Source organism: Chiloscyllium plagiosum, unplaced genomic scaffold (assembly GCF_037043375.1).
Source record: "Chiloscyllium plagiosum isolate Xiang-an unplaced genomic scaffold, Cpla_swu_hap1 HiC_scaffold_37, whole genome shotgun sequence".
NCBI classification, from domain to species: domain Eukaryota; kingdom Metazoa; phylum Chordata; class Chondrichthyes; order Orectolobiformes; family Hemiscylliidae; genus Chiloscyllium; species Chiloscyllium plagiosum.
The window spans coordinates 25,005,793-25,029,945 of NW_028270175.1; the positions used below are offsets into that span (position 1 = coordinate 25,005,793).

The window sequence follows — 24,153 nt, forward strand, 5'->3', positions numbered from 1 at the left end:
ATTGAGTCTGCTCTGCTATCAAATCATGGCTGATAAGTTTCTCAACCCATTCTCCCTGTAATCCTTGATCCCCTTGAAAATCAAGAACCTAGCTATCCCAGTATTAAATATACTCAATGACCTAGCCTTCACAGCCTTCTGTGGCAATGAATTCCATAGATTCACCACCCTTTGGCAGAAGAGGTTTCTCCTTGTTTACTTTCTAAAAGGTCGTCCCTTTACTCTAAGGCCCTTGGTTCCTAATCTCTCCTACCAATGGAAATGTCTACTCAGTCCAGGCCATTCAGTATTCTGTATGTTTCAATTTGTTTCCCCTTCCTCCTCCCAACTAATGCCTCTACTATCTCTTCAGCTATCTCCCTTATATCCTTGCGGTGTAGTCCATCTGGTCCAGGTTATTTATCCACCTTCAGGCCATTCAGTTTTTCCAGCACTTTTACCTTGATGATGGTCACCATACTCAGCTCTGCTCCCTCACTCTCTTGAATTTTTGGGATATTACTCATGTCTTCCACCATGAAAAGTGACACGAAGTAATTATTCAGTTTCTCAGCCATTTCCTTGTTTCCTACTATTATCTCTCCAGCATCATGTTCCAGCAGCCCAATGTCCACTTTTGCCTCTCATCTACCCTTATATATCTAAATAAACTCTTACAGTCTTCCTTTATATTACTGGCTAGCTTACATTCATATTTAATCTTCTCCCTCCTTATTTCTCTTTTTTTGTTGCCCTCTGTTGGTCTTTGTAATTTTCCCAATTCTCTGGTTTCCCACTGCCCTTCACCACATTATATGCTTTCTCTTTTGCTTTTATGTTATCCCTGACTTGCTTAATCAGCCACGGTTGCCTCATCCTCCTAGCATGCTTCAGTTTCCTCGGGATGAATCTCTGCTGTGTCTCCTGAATTACTCCTGCCATTGCTGTTCCACTGTCTTTCCTGTTAAGTTCCTCTCCCAGAAAATTATGTGCAGGTCCTCCTTCATGCCTCTGTAGTTGCCTTCATTCAGCTGTAATACTGTCACCTCTGATTCTATCTTCTCCCTCTCAAATTGCTGTCTTTTACATGGGATACTAAACTAATGGAATCATTTACCTGCTCTTATTTAGACTTAGTTCCATTTCAGGGCAATATGGAGTGAGACCATGCCAACTTCCCTGTTCTATATGCAGTTTCTTCAAATCCCTCTTTAAATCCATTTTGTCAGGTTTGGCCACTCTTTTTTTCCCCTTCCATCTGTTGGTGTCCATTTTCCACCTCCTGCCCATTGAGCATGTAAAAGATCCTCTGATATTATTTTGAGGAAAACAGAAGAAATATTCATGTTGTCCCAGCCAATATTATCCTTCAATCAACATCACAAAATGTGTGGTAATTATCATAGTCCGTTTGTGGGAATTTGCTATGCATAGGTTGGCTGCCATGTTTCCTACATCACAACAGTGACTATATTTCAAAGGTTTAGAAATTATACTTAATGCAAGGTCAACAACTATGAATTAATCTTTTGACTCAATATTTAATTCAACTATTTTGAATCATTCTGTCTCAATTGTATTTATTGTTTTCTGTAGAACTGCGGGGGGGTCACTGTTTAGAAATCAGGAGTCACCCATTTAAACCATCCCTTCGAGGGTCACAAGTCTTTAGAATTCTTTTTCTAAAAAAGTCATAGAAGCAAAATCCTTGAATATTTTTTAGGTAGAGGTAAAAAGATTCTAGTTAAGCAAGAGGGTTGAAAGGTTATCAGGGATTAGGTTGGAATATAGATTTAAGGTTAGAGATCAACCATATTGATCGGCAGATAGATTTGAGGTGCTGCATGACCTACTTCTGCTCCTTGTTCACTTCGCAGTTGTATGGCTACTGTTCAGTCAATTACTCTTCATCTGGGCACATCTTTATTTTCTTGACCTCCATCTTTTTGACATATATTTGTTTATGAGATATGGGTATCACTAGCAGGGGAGCATTTATTACTCATCTCTAATTGCCCTAGCAAAAGTAGTAGTAGACTGCCTTACAGATATTGAGATGTACAACATGAAAACAGTCCCTTTGATCCAACTTTTCCATGCTGATCAGATATCCTAAATTAATTTTATCTGATTTGCTGGCATTTGGTCTATATCCCTCTAAACCCTTCCTATTCGTATATCCGTTTAAATGTTGTAACTGTTCCTGCTTCCAACACTTATTCTGGCAACTCAATCCATACACACACCACCTTCTGTGTGAAAAAGTTGCCCCTTAGGTCCCTTTTAAATCTCTCCCTTCTCACTTTAAACCTATACCCTCTAATTTGGTCTCTTCTACACTGGGGAAAACACCTTGACTACTTACCCTATCCATACCCCTCATGATTTTATAAACTTCTACAAGGTCACCCCTCAGCCTCCAACGCTCCAGGGAAAATAGTCCCTGCCTATTCAGCCTCTCCCTATAGCTCAAACCCTCTAACCCTAGCAACATCCTTGTAAATCCTTTTGAGCCCTTTCAAGTTTTGCAACATCCGTCCTATAACAGGAAGGATAGAACTGAACACCATATTCCAAAAGTGACCTAACCAATGTTCTGTACAGCAGCAAAATGACTTCCGAACTCCTATACTCAATGCGCTGACCAATAAAGGCAAGTGTACCAAACACCTTCACTACCTTGTCTACATACAACTCTACTTTCAATGAACTATGAACCTGCACTCCAAGGTGTCTTTGTTCAGCAACACTCCCCAGCACCTTACCATTAAGGATATAAGTTCTACCCTGATTTGTCCTATCAAAATGTAGCACATTACATTTATCTAGATTAAACTCTGTCTGATACTCCTTGACCTATCTGGTCAAAGTCCCATTGTACACTGAACTAATCTTCTTTGCTGTTCATTACACCACCAATTTTGGTGTCATCTGCAAACTTACTAACCTATATTCACATCCAAATCATTTATATAAATGACAAAAAACAGTAGTCCCTGCAGTGATCCTCGTGGCACACTGCTGGTCACAGGCCTCCAGTTCAAAAAGCAACTCATTCACCACCACCCTCTGTCTCCTACCTTCAAGCCAATACTCTGTCCAATTTTGTAGCCTTCTTGAGAACTGCTGTAGTCCTTGGGTGTACTTACCATCATTTTCTCCAGGACACCTTTAGCCATTTAATTTCTCTTGCCCTCCTCAAGACCATTTCCTTGCTCAAAATTTATTATTTTTTCTCTCTTTCATCAGGGTTTGATAAAAGGACATAAACCTGAACAATAAACCTTTCTCTCTCCATGGATGCTTGCCTGACCTGCTGAATATTTTCAGCATTTTCTGTTTGTATTTTAAAAGTCGTCTTTTGTTTGTAACTTTAAGATAGCTTTAAGCATACATTCAACATTCACTTGTTTTGTAGGTGATTTTTGCAGCATAAATTTATGAAAGCCTACAGGACAGAGTTCATATAATCAAATGAAAATCTTAGTGCATACACCCACAGTTTTCAACCGGACATTCAAATTTTGGGTTGGGTTGTCCATTATTCTGAAAACAATGAATAATATTGGTTTTTCAAAGCTATGAGGTGGGGTTTAAGAGAACAAAATCTCAATACACAGTCAGTACCCAAAAGACAAAATAAATGTTCAGTTCTCTCATGCCACTGCAAATAGATTGAAATTACTTTGCATTCAATTTTTGACAATTATAAAACAGAAAATGTTGAAAGCACAGAGCAAGTTACACAGCATCAATGTACAGATAAGTACAGTTAACCTATCAGATCAATGATCACTTATTAGAATGAGAACAAGAGATCTAACAATTTATAAGCAAGTAAAAGGCCGGATTAAAAGGAGAGAGGTCCATGAGAGAGATAAGAAGAAAGTGAACAGTGAACCTGGGCTAAACAAAATATGGCAGCAAAACAAATGATGGAGAGTGTTAACAGGATTATTAAGAATTAAATATGGATCTAGAGGAAGTGTTCAACAATATTGGGTAGAGACACCAACTTTGTATGACCACATTATTATCACTAATATAACGGATATTACTGAATTGTGTGCTTTTATAGAAATTATGTCACTGTTTTTCATGTTGTTGATCATCTATTCTCACAATTTCCATTCTGTCCAACTTTTTTGTCACTGCTATTTCGTTGAATGCACTCTAGTACACTATTTTTCAAATAGTGGGTCGCTTTTCCCCAAATTTCAAGATTGGCTCTTTCTTTCAATTTTATGTCAGGGCTAATTTCATTTCTTGTGGACTTGAAATGGTCTTGAAAATAATATTCTCTCGTTTTATAGGCTGGGCTTCAGGCGAAAACAATAAAATCTGAAATACCTTGGAACAGGATGACGCTGTTCTCATGTTTTTGTGTTTATTGATCTTTGAGGGGTGGATCCTCAGCTGAAAATGAAGCTGGTGTTTGTTTGGTTTGACACTGTCAGGTTCTGAGGCGGTTTATGATGACTGTTGCTATGGTTACAGCGCTTGCTTTGAGGTGACAATCCCCGATCGGCAGCATTGAACACTACCTCTCGGTTCAAATCACAACCGTTCCCCCCCCCCCCCCTTTCAACGATGTTGAAAGACAAATCGGAGATTTAAACCTTTAAAATGTCGGTGCGACGATTCCTGGCCCACGGCCTGGAGCTCAGCCGCTCGGCTTTGCGCCTCGTCAGCCCCGCGGCCCGGGCCCGGGCCCGGGCTCAGGCAGGCGCGGTCTTCGTGCGACCTTGGGCCCAGCAACCGCTCCAAGCCGGCCTACCCGCCCGTTACCGCTATTTCCGCCTGTCTTTGGGCGGCCTAGCGACTCAGCTTCAGCGCCGGGGGTCTCGGCAGCTCCACGGGCCAGGCGGAGCTTTGCTGGCCTTCGGCCTGGGCCTGGGCTTCATCGAGCAGCAGGTGGAGGAGGTGAGGACGAGCATCGCTGCCTGCGAGGAGATCCAGGTACAGCCAGAAAATAAAGGCATTGTTTGAAAAGACAGATTAACGCCCCTGCGATAGGCTGCTTTCCCGTTTTGTTCTTCCAACTTAAATTGTTGTCTCATGACCACCTGATTTTCACCTACTTCATTATAGAAGATGGTATTGAAAACCAATCCAGGGGACAAAGTGAGGACTGCAGATCAGTCAAAAAGAGTGGTGCTCGAACCACACCTGCATCCACTCTTCCCTCCTCCCCCCATCCAAGGCCCCAAAGGATCCTTCCACATCTGGCAGAGGTTTTCCTGCACCTCCACACACATCACCTATTGTATCCATTGCTCCTGATGTGTTCTCCTCTACATTGGGAAGACAGGATGCCAACCTGCGTGACGTTTCAGAGAATATTTCTGGGAGAGTTACTAAACAACCACCTGTGGCCAAACACTTCAACTCCCCCTCCCACTCCACCAAGGACATGCAAGTTCTGGGACTCCTCCACGGCCAGATTCTAGCCACCCAACGTCTGGTGAAAGAATGCCCCATCTTCCGCCTTGGCACCATCCAACCATACAGGATCAATGTTAATTTTACCAGTTTCCTCATCTCCCTCTCCTCCTCCCCCCCCCCCCCCCATTATCCCAAATCTAATGCTCCAATTTGGCACCGGCCTTTTGAACTGTCCTACCTGTCCATCATCTTTCCCGCCCATCCACTCCACCCTCCACTCTGACCTAACACCACCACCCCCACCTTCATCTACTATTGCATTTCAGCTACCTTTCCCTCCAGCCCCACCACCCTCCCATTTATCTCTCAACCCCCTTGGGCTTCCCCCGCATTCCTGATGAAGAGCTTATTGCTCGAAACAAAGATTCTCCTGCTCCTCAGATACTGCCTGACCGGCTGTGCTTTTCCACCACCACACTATTTGACTTGAAAGCCTATCCCTCAATTTTAGACTCAAAGCACCAATGAGTCACAGAGATGTACAGCACTGAAACAGACCCTTCGGTCCAACCCGTCCATGCTGACCAGATATCCAACTCTAGTCTAGTTCCATTTGCCAGCACCTGGCCCATATCCCTTTAAACCCTTCCAATTCATATACCCATCCAGATGCCTTTTAAATGCTGTAATTGTACCAGCCTCCACCACTTCCTCTGGCAGCTCATTCCATACATGCACCACTCTGTGTGTGAAAAAGTTGCCCCTTGGGTCCCTTTTATTCAGCATGGAAACAGACCTTTTGGTCCAACCCGTTCATGCCGACCAGATACCCCAACGCAATGTAGTCCCACCTGCCAGCACCCGGCCCATATCCCTCCAAACCCTTCCTTATTCATATACCCATACAGATGCCTTTTAAATGTTGCAATTGTACCAGCCTCCACCACTTCCTCTGGCAGCTCATTCCATAAACGTACCATCCTTTGCGTGAAAAGTTGTCCCTTAGGTCTCTTTTATATCTTTTCCCCTCTCACCCTAAAGCCATATCCTTTAGTTCTGGGCTCCCCGAACCCAGGGAAAAAAACTGTCTATATATCCTAGCCATACCCCTCATGATTTTGTAAACCTCTATAAGGTCACCCCTCAGCCTCCGACACTCCAGGGGAAACATCCCCAGCCTGTTCAGCCTCTCCCTCCAGTCAAATTCTCCAACCCTGGCAACATCCTTGTAAATCTTTTTTGAACCCTTTCAAGTTTCCCAACATCTTTCCGATAGGAAGGAGACTAGAATTGCACGCAATATTCCAACAGTGGCCTAACCAATGTCCTGTACAGCCGCAACATGACCTCCCAACTCCAGTACTCAATACTCTGACCAATAAAGGAAAGCATACCAAATGACTTCTTCACTGTCCTATCTACCTGTGACTTCACTTTCAAGGAGCTCACCTGCACTCCAAGGTCTCTTTGTTCAGCAACACTCCCTAGGACCTTACCACCAAGTGTATAAGTCCTGCTAAGATTTGCTTTCCCAAAATGCAGCACCTCACATTTATCTAAATTAAAGTCCATCTGCCACTTCTCAGCCCATTGGCCCATCTGATCAAGATCCCATTGTAATCTGAGGTAACCGTCTTCGCTGTCCACTACACCTCCAATTTTGGTGTCATCTGCAAACTTACTAACTCTACCTCTTATGCTCGCATCCAAATCATTTACATAAATGATGAAAAATAGGGGACCCAGCACCGATCCTTGTAGGATTCCACTGGTCACAGGCCTCCAGTCTGAAAAATAACCCTCCACCACCACCCTCCGTCTTCTACCTTTGAGCCAATTCTGTATCCAAATGGTAGTTCTCCCTGTATTCCATGAGATCTAACCTTGCTGACCAGTCTCCCATGGGGAACCTTGTCAAATGCCTTACTGAATTTGACAATTCACATCTACCGCTCTGCCCTCATCAATCCTCTTTGTTATTTCTTCAAAAAACTCAGTCAAGTTTGTGAGACATGATTTCACACGCACAAAGCCATGTTGACTATCCCTAATCAGTCCTTGCCTTTCCAAATACATGTACATCCTGTCCCTCACTGACAATATGCCCACCACTGACGTCAGGCTCACTGATCTATAGTTCCCTGGCTTGTCCTTACCACCCTTCTTAAACAGTGGCACCATATTAGCCAACCTCCAGTCTTCCGGCACCTCACCTGTGACTATTAATGATACAAATATCTCAGTAAGAAGCCCTGCTATCACTTCTCTAACTTCCCACACAGTTCTAGGGTACACCTGATCAGGTCCTGGGGATTTATCCACTTTTATGCGTTTCAAGATATCCAGCACTTCCTCCTCTGTAATATGAACATTTTTCAAGATGTCACCATCTATTTCCCTACAGTCTATATCTTCCTTGTCCTTTTCCACAGTAAATACTGATGCAAAATACTCGTTTAGTATCTGCCCCATCTTCTGTGGCTCCCCACAAAGGCCGCCTTGCTGATCTTTGTGGGGCCCTATTCTCTCCCTCATTACCCTTTTGTCATTAATGTATTTGTAAAAACCCTTTGGATTCTCCTTAACTCTGTTTGCCAAAGCTATCTCATGTCCCCTTTTTGCCCTCCTGATTTCTGTCTTAAGTATATTCCTACTCTCTTTATACTGTTCAAAGGATTCACTCGATCTATCCTGTCTATACTTGACATATGCTTCCTTCTTCTTAACTAAACCCTCAATTTCTTTAGTTATCCAGCATTCCCTATACCTACTAGCCTTTCCTTTCACCCTAACAGGAATATACTTTCTCTGGACTTTTGTTATCTCATTTCTGAAGGCTCCCCATTTTCCAGCCATCTCTTTACCTGCGAACTTCTGTGCCTCTCTCACCCTAAAGCCATAGCTCTCTCGTTCTGGACTCTCTCACTGTCTATTTATCCTATCCATGCCCTTCATGACTTTATAAACCTCTGTAAGGTCACCCCTCAGCCTCTAATAGTCCAAGGAAAACAGTCCCAGTCTATTCAGCCTTTCCCTATACTCAAATCCTCCAACCCTAGCAACATTCTTGTAAATCTTTTCTGAACCCTTACCAGTTTCACAACATCCTTCCGATAGGAAGGAGATCAGAATTGTATGCAATATTCCAAAAGTCTCCTAACTGCAACATGACCTCCCCTACCCTTTTCTGACAAAACTTATTATGAACTCTAACAAACACCCTTCTCACTTTAAACCTAGTAGTTTAAAGTGTAGTTTACCTGATTAAACTCCCTATCAGTCTGGAAGTCACCAAATCTTGACATTGTCAGTTTTCATTTAAATTTTGATTGTCTAAGCTCTTTGGTCCATTATTAAATAGATGCTTGTATAACCATATCCCAATAATTACCCAGAAAAAAATAAAGTGTCAGCAGATAAGGACATAGGAATACATAGGAGCAGGGATAGGTAATTCAATCCCTTGAGCCTGCTCCACCATTTGATATGTTCATGGCTGATCTAATTTTGGCCTCAACTCTACTTTCCTGTCCCCTCTCCACAACCATTTAAATAATTACTATTTCCTACTTAAATTTACTCGATGTCCCAGCATCCGTTGGACACTGGGATAGTGAATTCCACAGATTCACAATCCTTTGAAAGAAGTAATTTCCCCAAATCTTTGTTTAAATCTGCTACCTCTTGTGCAACAGCTGTGATCCCTCGTTCTAGCCATACATTAGACTTAAAATAGCCTACAGACCTTCTGTGAGCTTTAATAATGAAAGTTTTGTGATGAGAAATGGACAACACAATCTCCTACAGAGAATTTGAGAACTGAAAGAACAGGAGAAGCACACAAAAGTTGACTTTTGTCAGGTTGAAGAATGAGACTTGCAAAGTTTGAACCAGGAAGTATAAGTTTTAATATTGAATTCACTGATTAGTTATATACAGAAAGTGAAAGATGACATTAAGATGCAGAGAGATGGCAAATACATGCGTTAAGATTTTTTTTAAAATTCAGCAAAATGTTTCCTTAGTTTAATATCAGATCTAATCTGTCATTATTTCTGATAGCCAATTGTAAATATGAACCGGTAGCTCAGCAGTGGACATACCTTTTGTAGAATTAAAGAACTGGGACAAAGTAAGATGCAATTGAGCAACAAAATCCACAAATAGCAAAGGTTCTGCTACATCAGTGAGCATTGATTTGATTTGCTTGCTATAATTAACTTTCTACCCTGGGGGAAGTCATACTAATAACATCACAGAATATGGGGATAGTATGGTATTTGTAGTAGATGGAGAAAGTGAGGTCTGCAGATGTTGGAGATCAGAGCTGAAAATGTGTTGCTGGAAAAGCGCAGCAGGTCAGGCAGCATCCAGGGAACAGGAGAATCGATGTTTCGGGCATAAGCCCTTCTTCGGGCATAAGCCCTTTGTTGTGTGAGCCATTCCTGAAGAAGGGCTTATGCCCGAAACGTCGATTCTCCTGTTCCCTGGATGCTGCCTGACCTGCTGCGCTTTTCCAGCAACACATTTTCAGATTTGTAGTAGATGATCAGCCATAATCTAAAATGAGCGCACAGATTTGAGGGACCTTATGTTTCCAAACATTGTACATTGTTATGAAATATAGGAATTTACTGCAATGTCAGTGTTTCTTCCTTCATTAGCTGACAACGAAGCCATGGTATCATCGCTTCCTACGCAAGTCCTGGTGAATAGCATTGTTCACTAGTGGTCAAGAATTTGGTGGATTTGTGCTAATGGCAGAGCTTTGTTTTTTGAACTAGTTCTACTCATTAAACATAATGGAGGTTTGGTTCATTCATTATAAATACATTTAATAAAAGTTCCAATTTTCATAAATGTGCACCTATTGGCATATATTTGGTTAGTTAATAAGAATTATTGTTGTATTATTTCCCTTTGCCAGACATTGTTTAAAAAGAAGAAAATAAAGTATGAAAATGCCATACCTTCATGCACCAGCGGCTATCGATTTGAAGATTACATGGTTGGATACAATATTGGAAAGGGGTGTAATGCAGCTGTGTACAAGGCCTTTATTCCTGAAGTGTCCACACCAAAAGCAAGTGATACGATCACAACAGAGGAGAAAGCTGAAGAAGTTAACAGGCAGGGGAAGAGTGCAGCCATAGTTCAGTATGATTCTGGTGAGGATCCAGAATTAAGAAAGAACATGCTGATTGCACAGGAAAACCCAAGTTTGAGTTTTGTGATTTTGAAGAAAGAAACATTATTTGACTCACTGAGTGCTTGTGAAGGAGACACCAGCAACCCCCTGACAGCTTCTGTGGAAGACAGCAGCTATCCGCTGCCGGCTTTCGAGGAAGACACCAACTACCACCTGAGGGCACCTGCAGTAGATACCAGCTATCCACTAGCTTTAAAAATGCTTTGGAACATAAATGTAAGTCAGACATTAAAATGCACAGTGAAACTTTGTTGTGTGAGCCAGATGAAAGCTAACTAGGGTATGTGGCATAGGACTTACAGTTTGAATTTCTTCTGCTTTCATTAATTTATGTGCAGTACTCTCACTTTAAAATACTTCTTGCTTCTCCTTACTGTAAAAAGAACATGCATTCTTTAACAATAAGTGTGCAACATCAGGATGAAACCAAAGCAAAACTATGTATCAAAATATTTACAGTAGATGAATGGAATCCCTGTATAGATCCTAAATAATAATACATAAAACAAGTGACCATCAGAACTAACTATGTCTGATGTGCAGCAAGTGGAGGACTTTAAGTTTACCAGTGCTATAGTGGTAACACTTCCCAAAATCATAGTCACATGGGTCATCGAGGGGTAATGGACTGTAGATGGTTGTGAAGATGTATTTAATTGTATTTCTCTATCGTGTTTAAGCCTCTCCATGCCTTAAACTGGTGAAGACCTTTGCAATTTCCTTTTGCATCAAAGTGTTGCTCAGCAGGAGAGGAGTACTAGAGATTAGTTTAGGAATGAGCATCTTGAATTTATTTGAATTTTGATCCAAAGGTTTTCTCGCCTAGAAAAGCTAGTACTGGCCATTTTCTGAACTACCACCAGCTAGCTATCAGTGCCAAATTTGAGACATTTCTGTATTTCTTGTTGATAGGTTTGACTCAATCACATTAGTTAACATTCAACACAGTTGTGAATGTGCTTTTGTCAGGTAAAATTACATGAACCAATCTGATATAATAGGAATGAATTGAAGAGAATTTTAAGGCTAACGTTTTGAGGATCCCTGAGTCAGCCATCACTTGTCTCCTCAAGTTTTAAGCTTAGCAGTTCTGCAATAAAGTGAAATATTAAAATACTTAAAATGGAAAACATTTGAAAGCTGGCACTAGTGTTTTGCATGTTAGCTTTTGCTGAATTCATTGCTTTGGTGCTTGAACTTTCTGTTGCAGGCAGGATCCTCCAGTGATGCAATACTAACATCGATGGTTAAAGAGCTGGTTCCAACCATCCCGAATGCATTAACCGGAGAGTTTGGTGGAATAAAAGGGTTAGTCATGTATTCTGCACTTATTTGCCTAAATAGTTTGAATATCATAGGATAAGTGATTTGCAGATATAGTACAATTAATTTCAATACATTTGCTTGTCAGTTTTGCTTAATTCTTGTCTATTGCGTCATCGTGTATTGTGCTGTGTCCTAAAGGGCAGATAGTTATTGTCCACATCAAGCTAAATGAAAAGGTTAATTCAATTGAAAGTAAAATAGAAACACTGCTGATAACAAAACCACACCAAGCAACAATAGGTTACTGAAAAACAGTTGGAGCTACAAAAGGAAGCTTGCAAGGGATCTTTATAACTAACAATATGTTTCTAATAAACATGCTGAAAAAGTATGGCTAAAGGGAATGTGAGTCTGTTAATTAAAGATGGCGAATACATTATATTGGATAACAAAGAAATACATGTTAAATTACTACTTTGTATTGTTTACTGTGACGATAGTATGGCTTTAAGAGATGTATTTTGATGAGTGGTCTACTTCAAGTTAATAAAGTAAATAGCTTGTGAGGCTTTGGTTTTTTTTAAGTTAGAACAATAGAAGCAGCCTGAATGGGTGGGGTCAGGCTCCCACAGAACCATGATTTCTAGTTTTCAGCAGTTGCTCAGGTTTTGAAGCTGGGTGTATTTCTTCTCCCTATTACAGCTAAAAGCTGGGCTTCTCTTCCTGCTGCTAGAATTGCATGTAAGACAATATAATTTATTGACTTTGCCTTTGCCAAAGGTGTGCTTATGGGATGTTACAATATTGGATCAGTTATGAGTAGTTTATTGTTTTAAACATTTTGACAGAGTGCCAATTCTTTTATATTATTTTTATTTTGTCTGTATTTTAACAATAACATATAAATCAAGCCTGGTAATTTGACCAATCGAATTGCATCCGGAATGCAATGCCTGGACTTGACTTTAAAATAAGGAAAAGTTCAGGTCAAGGCTATCTCCTTAAGATGTTTCGAGGAGGTTTAGTCTGGTCCATAACATTAAATGAAGGAAGCAAACAAAATATACAGAGTATAAGGAAACATAGTATTAATAGATTTGGCATATTTTTAAAAATAGCAGTGAAGAAAATAATGGGATTCAAGTTAGGCAGGTCCCAGAATCTGGTTTCCACAGCAGCATTTTGGCAGGAATAGTGAAGAAAACTGTATGCTCATCAATTTAACACCAATAGTGGCAAAGTTACTGGTTATATTGTCAGAAACAGGAGTGAGAAGGCATTTTTAATTAAATTAATTAAAGGGAGTTATAGAATCGTAGAATATGGGAGGCCATTCAGACCATCGATTGTGACCCTGCTTTTTGAAGAGTAATCCAAATAGTTCAACTCTTCTGATCATTCCCCATTTAGATAACCACATTCTCACACCACTGAAAGCTAACATAGAGAACAAAATAGTAATCGATAACACCAATGGCTTGTTGTTTGTTTCCTCCAGGGAAATTTCCAATTTTTTAAATTTAAAGATACTTGATCAAACCCAGTGAAATGTACTGTTTCGGTTTTGGGTACAGACCTTCGGAAATGATATGCTGACGTAATAGTACCAGGGCTTGACAGATTAGAGTGAGAACAAAGTTATATAAATATTGTTTGTATTCCCTTGAGTTTAGAAGGCTGATGGATGATTTAATCAAGGCCTTTCAATTATAATTGACTTACTGCAAACAATACAGCGCAGAATGAGGGCTTTGGGCCATTGCACTTGTGCTTTTAATGAGGTATTAACATAGTCCCAGTTTCATTCCCATCCCGAAAGCCCTACGAAACTTTCCCCTTCAAGTAATTGTTCAATTCTCCTTTGAAAATTACTACTGTATCTTCCTACATCACTGTAAGTGTCCAACAAGTCGATGTGATGCATCTAGTGAGTGGGGGAAGAGAGTTAGCTTGCTTTGAGCTTTGTGTTGGTTTAATTCTCATTTTCAGCCTCCAAGCAGATTAGCACCAATATAAAATAAAGAGCTAAATGAGGAAGCCTCTCAATTAGCAAGCTCTCAGCTATGTCACCTCATGGCGAGACATGGAAGCTGGCTCCCTTATGTGTCCAGGCTGGTGTCTGGGGCAAACCTACTCCAGGTTCCTCTGGCATGTATTGTGTACAGACCCAGCAGCGTGTGGATGTGCCCAGGTCTTCATATACCAGACTCCCAACTAAAGTTAAATGCCTTTTGTATACCTCAAAATATGAAGTGGAGCCTAAGGTAGACCTGGTGTCTAAACATTTTAGCAATTCCTGTAAATAAGCTTGTGCTAAAAGTAATGGTTTGCATTGCTTTGAAGGCAAGTGGAGAGTTCAAGAGAGGGATCCTTAAAATTTGGGCAGCTCAGGATGATATTCCAGTTTTGACCCTTTTATGCGATGAATTCCACATCTCCATTACAAGGGGTGGTGGAAATTTAAATACCCTTCCCCAAAATGATATAGAGTAAATTGTCATTTTCAAGACAATTGATAGATTCATGTTGATCAAGTATCCCGCGGAATATGTGTGGTGTAAAATTATGTCCCAATACATGTGTGAATCATAATGTAACACATGTATTGGGCCAAGCAGTGGAATGTGGTGAAACGGTTAAAAATTATGTCCCAATACATGTGTGAATCTAACCGGAATGGAGGTGTTGCTTAGTCCCGTGTGAATCTTATTACACACCTCCCCGTGTGAATCTTCTTATCTGTATGTAACCAGAATGGAATGTGTTTTTTAGCCTTGCTCTGCTGTTCACATGAATGTTTATATCTGGAAAAGAGTATATCAGCTGGAAAAGTCTCCAGTTCGGTGAGTCTGCTCCGGGGTTACGTTTAACCGCCGAGCGTGGGTTGTTGGCAACCGCTCTACGAGAACTGACGGCTCCCAGTTCCGGTAACATGTAGAGTGAGTATAAGCCAGACCCGGGAGTCTGCTCCGGGGTTACGTTTAACCGCCGAGCGTGGGTTATTGGCAACCGCTCTACGAGAACTGACGGCTCCCAGTTCCGGTAACATGTAGAGTGAGTATAAGCCAGACCCGTTGTAAGTATGAGACCTGGTTGTGGCGACGCTGCGGGGAATAAAATGCTCATATTCTAGCAGACTCGCCTCTTGGTCGTTTGTTCTGTGTCAGACTACTCTCCTACGAACCTGACCTTGAGAATTTTTTAAAACATTTGGCGCTGCGAGCAGGGTCAATCGCAATTGAGGAGAGATTTTGATACAGAACAATGTTTTGGAAAAAGACTAAGAAACCAGAAGAACAAACTGTGGAGGTCCCGACCGTCCCGGGATGGCATGGATGTGGGCATGTACGTGGCAGTTTGTTTGAGAAATGGTGGGGGGCGACCGGAGGAACCCCAGGGTCGCTGCTGTCCACCCTTGAGAGGATCCCAGTCCTGCCGAAGAACCCCTTGCCTGGGGTACAGCGGAGGATGTGGGCATGTCCAAAAAGCTGAAGCGGAGTTAACAGAATTGAATGGGATTGAACTGAACTGAACTGAGTGGAACTGAACTGAGTGGAACTGAAGTGAATCAAATTGAACGGAACAAAATGGAACTGAGCTAAATTGAATTGAAATGGACGGAACTGAATTGAACACAATTGAATTGAACTGAACAGACCTGAACTGAGCTGAATTGAACTACACTGAATTGACTGAACTGAAATTAACTGAAACGAATTGAACTGAATTAAGCATAATGTAACACATGTATTGGGCCAAGCAGTGGAATGTGGTGTAAAATTATGTCCCAATACATGTGTGAATCATAATGTAACACATGTATTGGGCCAAGCAGTGGAATGTGGTGAAACGGTTAAAAATTATGTCCCAATACATGTGTGAATCTAACCGGAATGGAGGTGTTGCTTAGTCCCGTGTGAATCTTATTACACACCTCCCCGTGTGAATCTTCTTATCTGTATGTAACCAGATTTTAGCCTTGCTCTGCTGTTATATCTGGAAAAGAGTATATCAGCTGGAAAAGTCTCCAGTTCGGTGAGTCTGCTCCGGGGTTACGTTTAACCGCCGAGCGTGGGTTGTTGGCAACCGCTCTACGAGAACTGATGGCTCCCAGTTCCGGTAACATGTAGAGTGAGTATAAGCCAGACCCGGGAGTCTGCTCCGGGGTTACGTTTAACCGCCGAGCGTGGGTTGTTGGCAACCGCTCTACGAGAACTGACGGCTCCCAGTTCCGGTAACATGTAGAGTGAGTATAAGCCAGACCCGTTGTAAGTATGAGACCTGGTTGTGGCGACGCTGCGGGGAATAAAATGCTCATATTCTAGCAGACTCGCCTCTTGGTCGTTTGTTCTGTGTCAGACTACTCTCCTACGAACCTGACCTTGAGAATTTTTTAAAACAATATGGAACAACCATGGATAAATGGAGGTGAGAAACAGATCGACCACGATTCAGTGAAATGATGAAACTGCTTAATGGGTTAAAATATCTGCACCAGTTCCTCTGTTTCCTATAATATGAAAGAGTGGCCTCTTATCTCAAGTTTACAGCTATGATAGAAATTCTGCACTGTCACAGTGAATCTGCTTCTTAATGCTGTGGCATAGCATGCTGATGTACCAGGTTATGCCAGTGTTGTAGCTGCACCACCGTATTGGAGTATAGCAATAATTTCAATTGAAATCATGTGATGTTTTCTTATAAACTGCATATAGTGAGGAAGACCATCAAATTGCATTAATTTTCCACTGAAGTGTTCTTTGCTTCATAATTTTTTCCCCACTACTTTTGACTGGATCCTATATTCTTAACAGAAAAAAGATAAAACCACATCCAAACATCATTCAGATTGTCCGGGCTTTTGTAGACAATGTTCCACTCTTGCCTGGAGCTTGGTTGGAGTACCCTGATGTGCTACCAACTAGACTGAATCCTCATGGCTTGGGACACAGCCGCACCCTCTTTCTGGTAATGAAGAGGTAAGCAGTTCAGGCACTGAAAGGTATGTATATTTAGGGGTTGCAAGCTGAAGAGCCAGAGCCGAATGGCCTACTCCTGCACCTATTATCTATCTGTCGTGCTTGTCGGGGGGGGGGGGGGGGGTTTGTGAGAGAGGTGTGAATTGAGAGAGGCACAGCTGTGAGCTACAGATGGTACCGTATATGCTCATTTAGACTACTTTTAAAGGTTCAATTTGTAGGGTCGACTGACACTAGTTTTGAGGGACTGACATTCATGCTGCTGTTCCAAAAACTGCAAAATCACACTGTTCAACCTAGTCATGGCCATATAATGGCACACTTAAAATGAAACATTTATTAAATTTTGAATGTATAAATGTCTTGAACTTTCCCACCAAATTCCTCTGATTGCCTCCCATTTACTCTTGTATGTAATGAACCTCAGCAATATTAACAAATCTGTCAAAGAATTAAAAATATATGTAGCTGATATATTTCATTTTTATTCAGATATAATGGCACAATTAAAATGATTACGTTTTTTAATGATATTAACTTTTGGATGTATAGTGAACAAATTGTGATTTGTAATTAGTAGCGGTCTGAATGAATGAATGTGCTGTAGTAAACCAATTGGGCCAAGTAGAGTTATGAATAAATGAATGAATAGAGACGCAATACGGTAAACAAAAAGCAATGAGTAGCCTTACTGGTATGAATGAAGGAATGTAATTTTGTTTAAGTGGTTTAATGGGAACATGTAGTTTATTTTGTTCGAGGTTTACAATGCAATATAATAGGGTTGACCTTCAGACGAGAAATGTGGAAAAATACAAGATTTTTTGGTCAAAAATAAGGGGTCGACTTTTAGTCATAGAGTCATAGAGATTTACAGCATGGAAACAGACCCTTCAGTCCAACTTGTCCATGCCGACCAGATATCTCAACTCCATCTAGTTCCACCTGCCAGCACCCGACCCATATCCCTCCAAATCTTTCCTATTCATGTACCCATCCAGATCCATTTTAAATGTTGCAATTGTACCCACCTCCACCACTTCCTCTGGCAGCTCATTCCATACACGTACCACCCTCTGTGTGAAAAAGTTGCCCCTTAGGTCTCTTTTACATCTTTCCCCTCTCACCCAAACCTCTGCCCTCTAGTTCTGGACTCCCCCATCCCAGGGAAAATACTTTGTCTATTTATCCTATCCATGCCCCTCATGATTTTATAAACCTCTATAAGGTCACCCCTCAGCCTCCAACGCTCCAGGGAAAATAGCCCCAGCCTGTTCAACCTCTCCCTAGAGCTCAAATCCTCCAACCCTGGCAACATCCTACATGAGATTGACTTTTACTGTAAATTAAAAGAATTACTGAATTATTAATATTTGATTTTAAAAAATCTTGGGGACAATTAATACCACAAATTTTGTTCTTGTGTGGAAATAAAGACCCCTCATGATCTTAAACATCTATGAAATCTCCTTTTAGCCACCTTCTGTCTAAGGAAGACAGTTCTAACCTCTCCAACTTTGCATCATAACTGATGTGCATTATCCCTGGAACCATTCTGCTCAACATTTTCTGCGCTGTTTCCAATGTTTTCACATGCGTCCTATAGGCCGCCCAGGACTGTACACAGTAGTGGAGCTGAGATCTAACCAGTCTCTTATTTAAGTTCATCATTGTACCCTGTGCGCCTATTTGTGAAGTCTGTAACATTTTACACTTTATTAATAGCTCTGTCTACCTGCCTGCCATCTTTAATTACATACACACACACACCCAGGTCTCTCTGTTCCTGCACATCTTTTAGTATAGCACCGTTTAGTTTATACTGTCTGTACATGTTGTTTGTACCAAAGGGTATTAACTTATGCTTCTCCATGTTAAACTTCATATGCTAATTATCTGCCCACTCAAACAACGGTTCTACACTACCCTCCCTACAGGTTATAATTCTCCCAAGATTTGTGTTTGTAAACTTCAAATTATCCCCGAGATCATTTTTATATGGGGAACTCTACTACAAACCTTCTTCCACCCTAAAACATTACACATCAATCAATACTGTCTGTTCTCTATTCCTCAGACAATTTTATATTCCTGTTACCACTGTTCCTTTTATTTCATAACCTATAAATTGCCTCACCGGCTTGGAGTGTGGTACTGTTTTGAATGCCCTTTAGAATCTAATGTGGAAAGGGTAGGGATGAGAAAAGACACCATTCCAGACAATGGCATTTGACCATGTGAGCCTTAGAATCACTTTTGCAAGTGTTGTTGCTTTTTTTTTAAAAAAGTGATGCATTGCATTTGAACATCTTTTTTGTCAGCTATTTAACCTCCCCTTTTTGGCAGGACAAAATGCAGGGCTAACAGTTGTGTGTTTTCTGCCTTAGCTATCCATGCACCTTGCAGCAGTACCTGCAGGTCTGTATCCCTAATAAACAATGTGCTACTGTGATGATTCTTCAGTTGCTGGAGGGAGTGGATCATTTGGTTCAACATGGGATTGCACACAGAGATCTGAAGTCTGATAATATTCTGGTGGAATTTGACTCAGGTGATTGTACAGATTGAGGGATGGGATGGCAAGGAAGAGCTTGCAAGCTGTAATTAATAATTAGATTTTTAAAAATGGATTGAACTGTGCATGCATAAATCACTTATTCAGATAGAAGTATTAGACATAATCTAGCAGAATGAAGTAAGTGAGGATTTGTGCAGAATTCAGTTTTAAGCTCCAGGATTCTTTGCAGAACAAAGTCCCAGGTCCGCATTTACACAATATATCATGTCTTTGCTTTTTCTAAAAATGTGCAATGGAATGGCTTGCAGACATAATTTCATGTAGGTCATGTTTCTGTGATACTCAGTACTATCTTTCTAATTTATTTGGTATTTATTTTTAACAAGTTTAATTGTATGATAAATACCTAATTTTCACTTTGTTGCATTGCTAGCCTCAATTGTAGAATTAAGACCTAATGATGAAACAAGTATAAATGTAATTTTATTTTTCTGCACTGTTTAGTTGGCTGCCCCCGTTTGGTGATCACTGATTTTGGTTGCTGTCTGGCCGAAGAATCTCTGGGATTGAAGCTTCCCTTTACCAGTAATGAGGTCAACCGGGGAGGAAATATCTGCCTAATGGCTCCTGAGGTAAGTGAACTTCAAAGAAAGGAAAGGCATGTGAAGCGATTACTTGTACACAGTTATATAAAACAAAGAACTGCAGATGCTGGAGATCTGAAACGATAATAGAAATTGTGGACAAAACTCAGCAGGTCTGGCAGCATCTGTGGAAAGAAAGCAGAGTCAACGTTTCAGGTCCAGTGTCTCTTCATTAGAACTTGTACACAGTTAATGTTTGCAGTGGGACATATTTATTTGTAATTAGACAATCAGACGTTTATGGTGACTAAACAAGACTGACTTGTTAGCGCACCATATCTTAAGTTTAATTGTTATTCCTGTACTTTCCAGATTTCTGCAGCAATCCCTGGACCCAGAGTCACAATTGATTACAGCAAATCAGATGCCTGGTCAGTGGGTACATTGGCCTATGAGATCCTGGGTCTTCGTAATCCATTTTATGGATGTGGAGTGGATTACCTGGAGAGCAGGAACTATCAAGAGGATAAGCTGCCACCTCTGTCAGGCTCCATTCACAGAGATGTGAGGCTGGTGGTGAAACTCCTGTTATGCAGAGATCCTAAGAGGGTGAGTGCAGCAGCAATAATTGAAACTGCTCATTGGCTTGAAATTAAAAGATTCTTTTGTAAACACCCTTGGAACATCACACGCGTCTTGTTTTTTGTATGTACAAAATTGTTAGGCAGGTGGTTCATCAAGCCCATCCCATGCTATTGTTGTGCAGAATTACTAATACCAGATATGTGCTCTCCATAACCCCCATCCCCACAACCTTCCAGGTGTGTAATCTCCTGGGAGAAAAATAATCCAGAGTAAATGAGAAAACAAAATTCTGAGAAATAACTCCCACTAGATCCCAGATCTGTAGCATGTTTAACCTTATAGCACATTATTTGCACAGCTGCTAAAGAGAGCATAAGTATTTACTTGAATTTGCTAATTTAAAATTAAGCAAAGGATTTGGCTTTATTCCTGCACCAATGCTAGTCACACATTAATATCCCTTTGCACCTTGTAGCAACCTGCATCTCTCCTATTTTGCAAGTTTTTCCACCTCCGCTCCTGAAAAAAAAATGACTTGCTGAAGCACAGGTTTAGAAACAGGTTACCTGTCTATTCATCGCTTGTGAGCCCTAAGCAGTGAATTTAACAAACCTATTTGAATAAACAATGTCATAGCCACCCCAAACCTGATCCTCTTGTTGCCTAATGTCTATACAGCAGAGGATACTGGCGTGGCTGATCTTGAGGCCAGTTGTGGTGCCCAAATTCCTACTCGGACTGAGGTAGCTGCTTTGGCATCAATAGGCAAGCTTTCTTCCAATATGGAAGATTGAGTCTGGTGATTAGATCAAAATTAATATGTTTGGCACATGTATTATACTGAAAGATTCTCGGGGATTTGAGGGAGACTGGGTGGAAAAGAGGAGTTGCAGCTCAGGATCAACTAATTATATTGACAGGTGGAGCAGGCTATATAGTGTTGACCTCTTATTTCTTGAGTTCTTGTTCTTGCCCATTGTTTCAATACTTAATGTTGTGTAGGTGTCTTCCACCCAGCAGGGCCTCACTCAATTGTCGCTGGAAGTGAAGATGAAATATTGAAATAAAAACAGAAAATATTGGAAACATTCAGCAGGTCAGGCAGTAACTGTGGATAGAGGTACATAGCTAGCATTTCAAGTTGTGATGAGATTTTAATTTCTGACTCTCTGCAGTAGACGGAATCGACACACCTTGTAGTGAAAGATTTTCTTCTCCTATGCTACATCTTATAAGAACTGTTGAAGACTTTTTCCTGTTTTTAGCATCTGATACTAAGGCTGAATATACTGTCCCATTCCCAACACAGCTAATATCAGCTAAAAGTGCAGATTTTATCAACTGTGAATCTGTACAAGATAGAAATGAGCATTTTGTTTTTCTTTCTACTCACAGCGTCTGTCAGCGAGAGTTGCTGCAGACATGCTTCATCTACACCTGTGGGGGCCAGAACTCCTTGCCTCATCGCAGATTACTGTGGAGAATGTTTTCAGTTGGCTTCGGTACCAGACTCTGTTAACCCTCCTGCAGGTTTCAATGAGTCAGAAATTACCTGTGGAGACCGAACTAAAGAGAAGCTTCTTGGCAAATCTCAACTTTGAAGAACTAAAGCTGGGACTGGATCTGCTGCTCCATGGGAAGACCTGAATGAGTTCACATCAATCAATAAAACACTCAGTTTGAAAACAGAATTTGGTGAAATCACTGCTACTAATTAGGGACTAGGAATAAAACTATGCACTTAGTTTGTAATTTAAGTAGATGAGTAAAATTCAAGGTGTTCGGGACATACCCTGACACAGCAGTTAATAAACGAATACGTAATACCATACTTCATCACACAGTACTTCACTGATAGTGAGGAGAAAGAAACAATTAGCTTTTCTGGATCTGAAACAGCTGATAAATAAATACATGAATATTGTGATTAATCTTGTATTTAATCTATAAATTTACTGACCATGCCAATTTGAAATGAAGGTCACCGGCCCATGACTTGTGTTTCTTGCATAATTCCGTACTTTGACATTTAACGCTGGAACTCAGCACTTATAGTGAACAGTAGAAACCCGGATGATAATTTGAGGTCCACAGTGCATGGCACCGAAGGTTGTAAAATGTATGAGGAGAATTAAAACAAATTATGTAGTGATAGGTTACACGAAGTGTAGGTTTTCAACACATGTAGATTGTCAGTGCAATGGGAGAAAGAGAGGGTGCAAAGACTTCTAGTTTTGAGATTTTTTGGGGGGAGAAATAAATTTGTGGATTTAGGAAATATTAATCCTGTGGGCAGGTTTTGTTTGTCATTGCAGGTTCCGTTTTGGGAAGATGTGTTGGAAATAATTGGAACATTTTTCAGTAGTTTGTGGTTATCTTGCAGTTATATTAGGTACTGAGCTAATTAACTAGCCATTCACATTGATGCACAGTTATGTTTTCAGTCTGCGTTTACAATATGGGTCTGTTTAAAGTTACTTAAATAAACAGTACCACTTGAAATTTGAACCTTTGATCTTTCTTCATTGACATCAACTCTTTCTTTTTGCTGTTCTATAAATCATTAATATCCAGCACTCTGATCTCTCATGAATCAACATCAGCAATTTAAAGTTTGAAAGAATCATATTGGATTCAAAATGTTAATTCTGTTTCTCTCTCCATAGATGTTAACAGACCTCCTGAGGTTCTCCAGCTCTTTGGTTTTTTTCAGCAATTCAAATATGTTTTCAGATGTGAAGTAAACTTCAAAAATACTGTCAGGATTGATTCTTCACAACATTGGAAGTTTGATATCTAATGTTCCAACAATAAGCTGAAACACACAAGATTCTGAAGGGACATTGTAGATACTGAGAGGCTGTTATCTCTGGCTGGGGAATCTAGAACATGGATACAATCTCAGGATGAGGAATTGATCACTTAGAACTGTGATGAGAAATTTCTTCACTCAATGGGTTGTGGATATCTGGAATTTTCAGCCTCCAAGAGTTGTGGATGCACCATCATTGTCTTTCTCAACTTTCATTAAGTTAAGATTTTTGGTTTCAGAATCAAGGGATTTAGGAAATAAGAGGGAAAGTAAGAGTTGCAGCTGGAAGTGAACTACAACCATATTGAATGATGAAGTGGACTTAAGCGCTTTAATGGTCTTCTGCTCTTACTTACTGATGAATGCACTATTTATTTAGCATTTATACTAACCACCCATCATTCAATTCCCTTTCAGACATTTCTCATTGTTTTTACTGCTTAGGTGGGCTTCTTTGACAACTGTTATATTTTCACCTTTAAAACTTCATACCCTATAATCTTATAACCTTCTTGTGTTCCATAGATCAGAGTTCAAACTTTTTAAGATTAGATTCCCTACATTATGGAAACAGGCCCTTCAACCCAACAAGTCCACACCAACCTTCTACAGAGTAACCCACCCAGACCCATTTCTCCTCCGACTAATGCACCTAACACTATGGTGTGTATTATACCAAATGGGCAATTTAAGCATGGCCAGTTCACCTGGCCTGCATGAGGACCCATACAGGCACCAGGACAATGTGCAAACTCCACAGAGACAGTTGCCTGAGGCTGGAAGTGAACCTGGGACCTTGGTGCTGTGAGGCAGTAGTGCTAATCACTGAGCCACCA

At 40.7% G+C, this 24,153-nt stretch overlaps 1 protein-coding gene and 1 long non-coding RNA gene across 2 annotated transcripts in view; one reads left to right on the top strand and one right to left on the bottom strand.

The window, feature by feature from the left end:
* Positions 1–24,153, bottom strand: part of LOC148139782 (uncharacterized) — a 519,617-nt gene that overhangs the window by 485,805 nt on the left and 9,659 nt on the right. The window lies entirely within an intron of this gene.
* pink1 (PTEN induced kinase 1) lies at positions 4,530–23,013 on the top strand. Its single transcript, XM_043675767.2, has 8 exons — positions 4,530–4,938; positions 10,292–10,789; positions 11,784–11,881; positions 16,654–16,818; positions 19,206–19,369; positions 19,841–19,968; positions 20,293–20,529; positions 21,901–23,013. Exons 1-8 carry the CDS (start codon positions 4,606–4,608, stop codon positions 22,150–22,152), a joined length of 1,875 nt encoding a protein of 624 aa, XP_043531702.2. The 5' UTR covers positions 4,530–4,605; the 3' UTR covers positions 22,153–23,013.

Excerpts from the sequence above, each read along its gene's own strand:
- pink1 (XM_043675767.2), top strand. The coding sequence starts at position 4,606 with ATGTCGGTGCGACGATTCCTGGCCCACGGCCTGGAGCTCAGCCGCTCG. Across the intron at positions 19,370-19,840 it reads TCTGGTGGAATTTGACTCAG|TTGGCTGCCCCCGTTTGGTG; the intron begins GTGATTGTACAG and ends TGCACTGTTTAG. Across the intron at positions 19,969-20,292 it reads TCTGCCTAATGGCTCCTGAG|ATTTCTGCAGCAATCCCTGG; the intron begins GTAAGTGAACTT and ends TGTACTTTCCAG.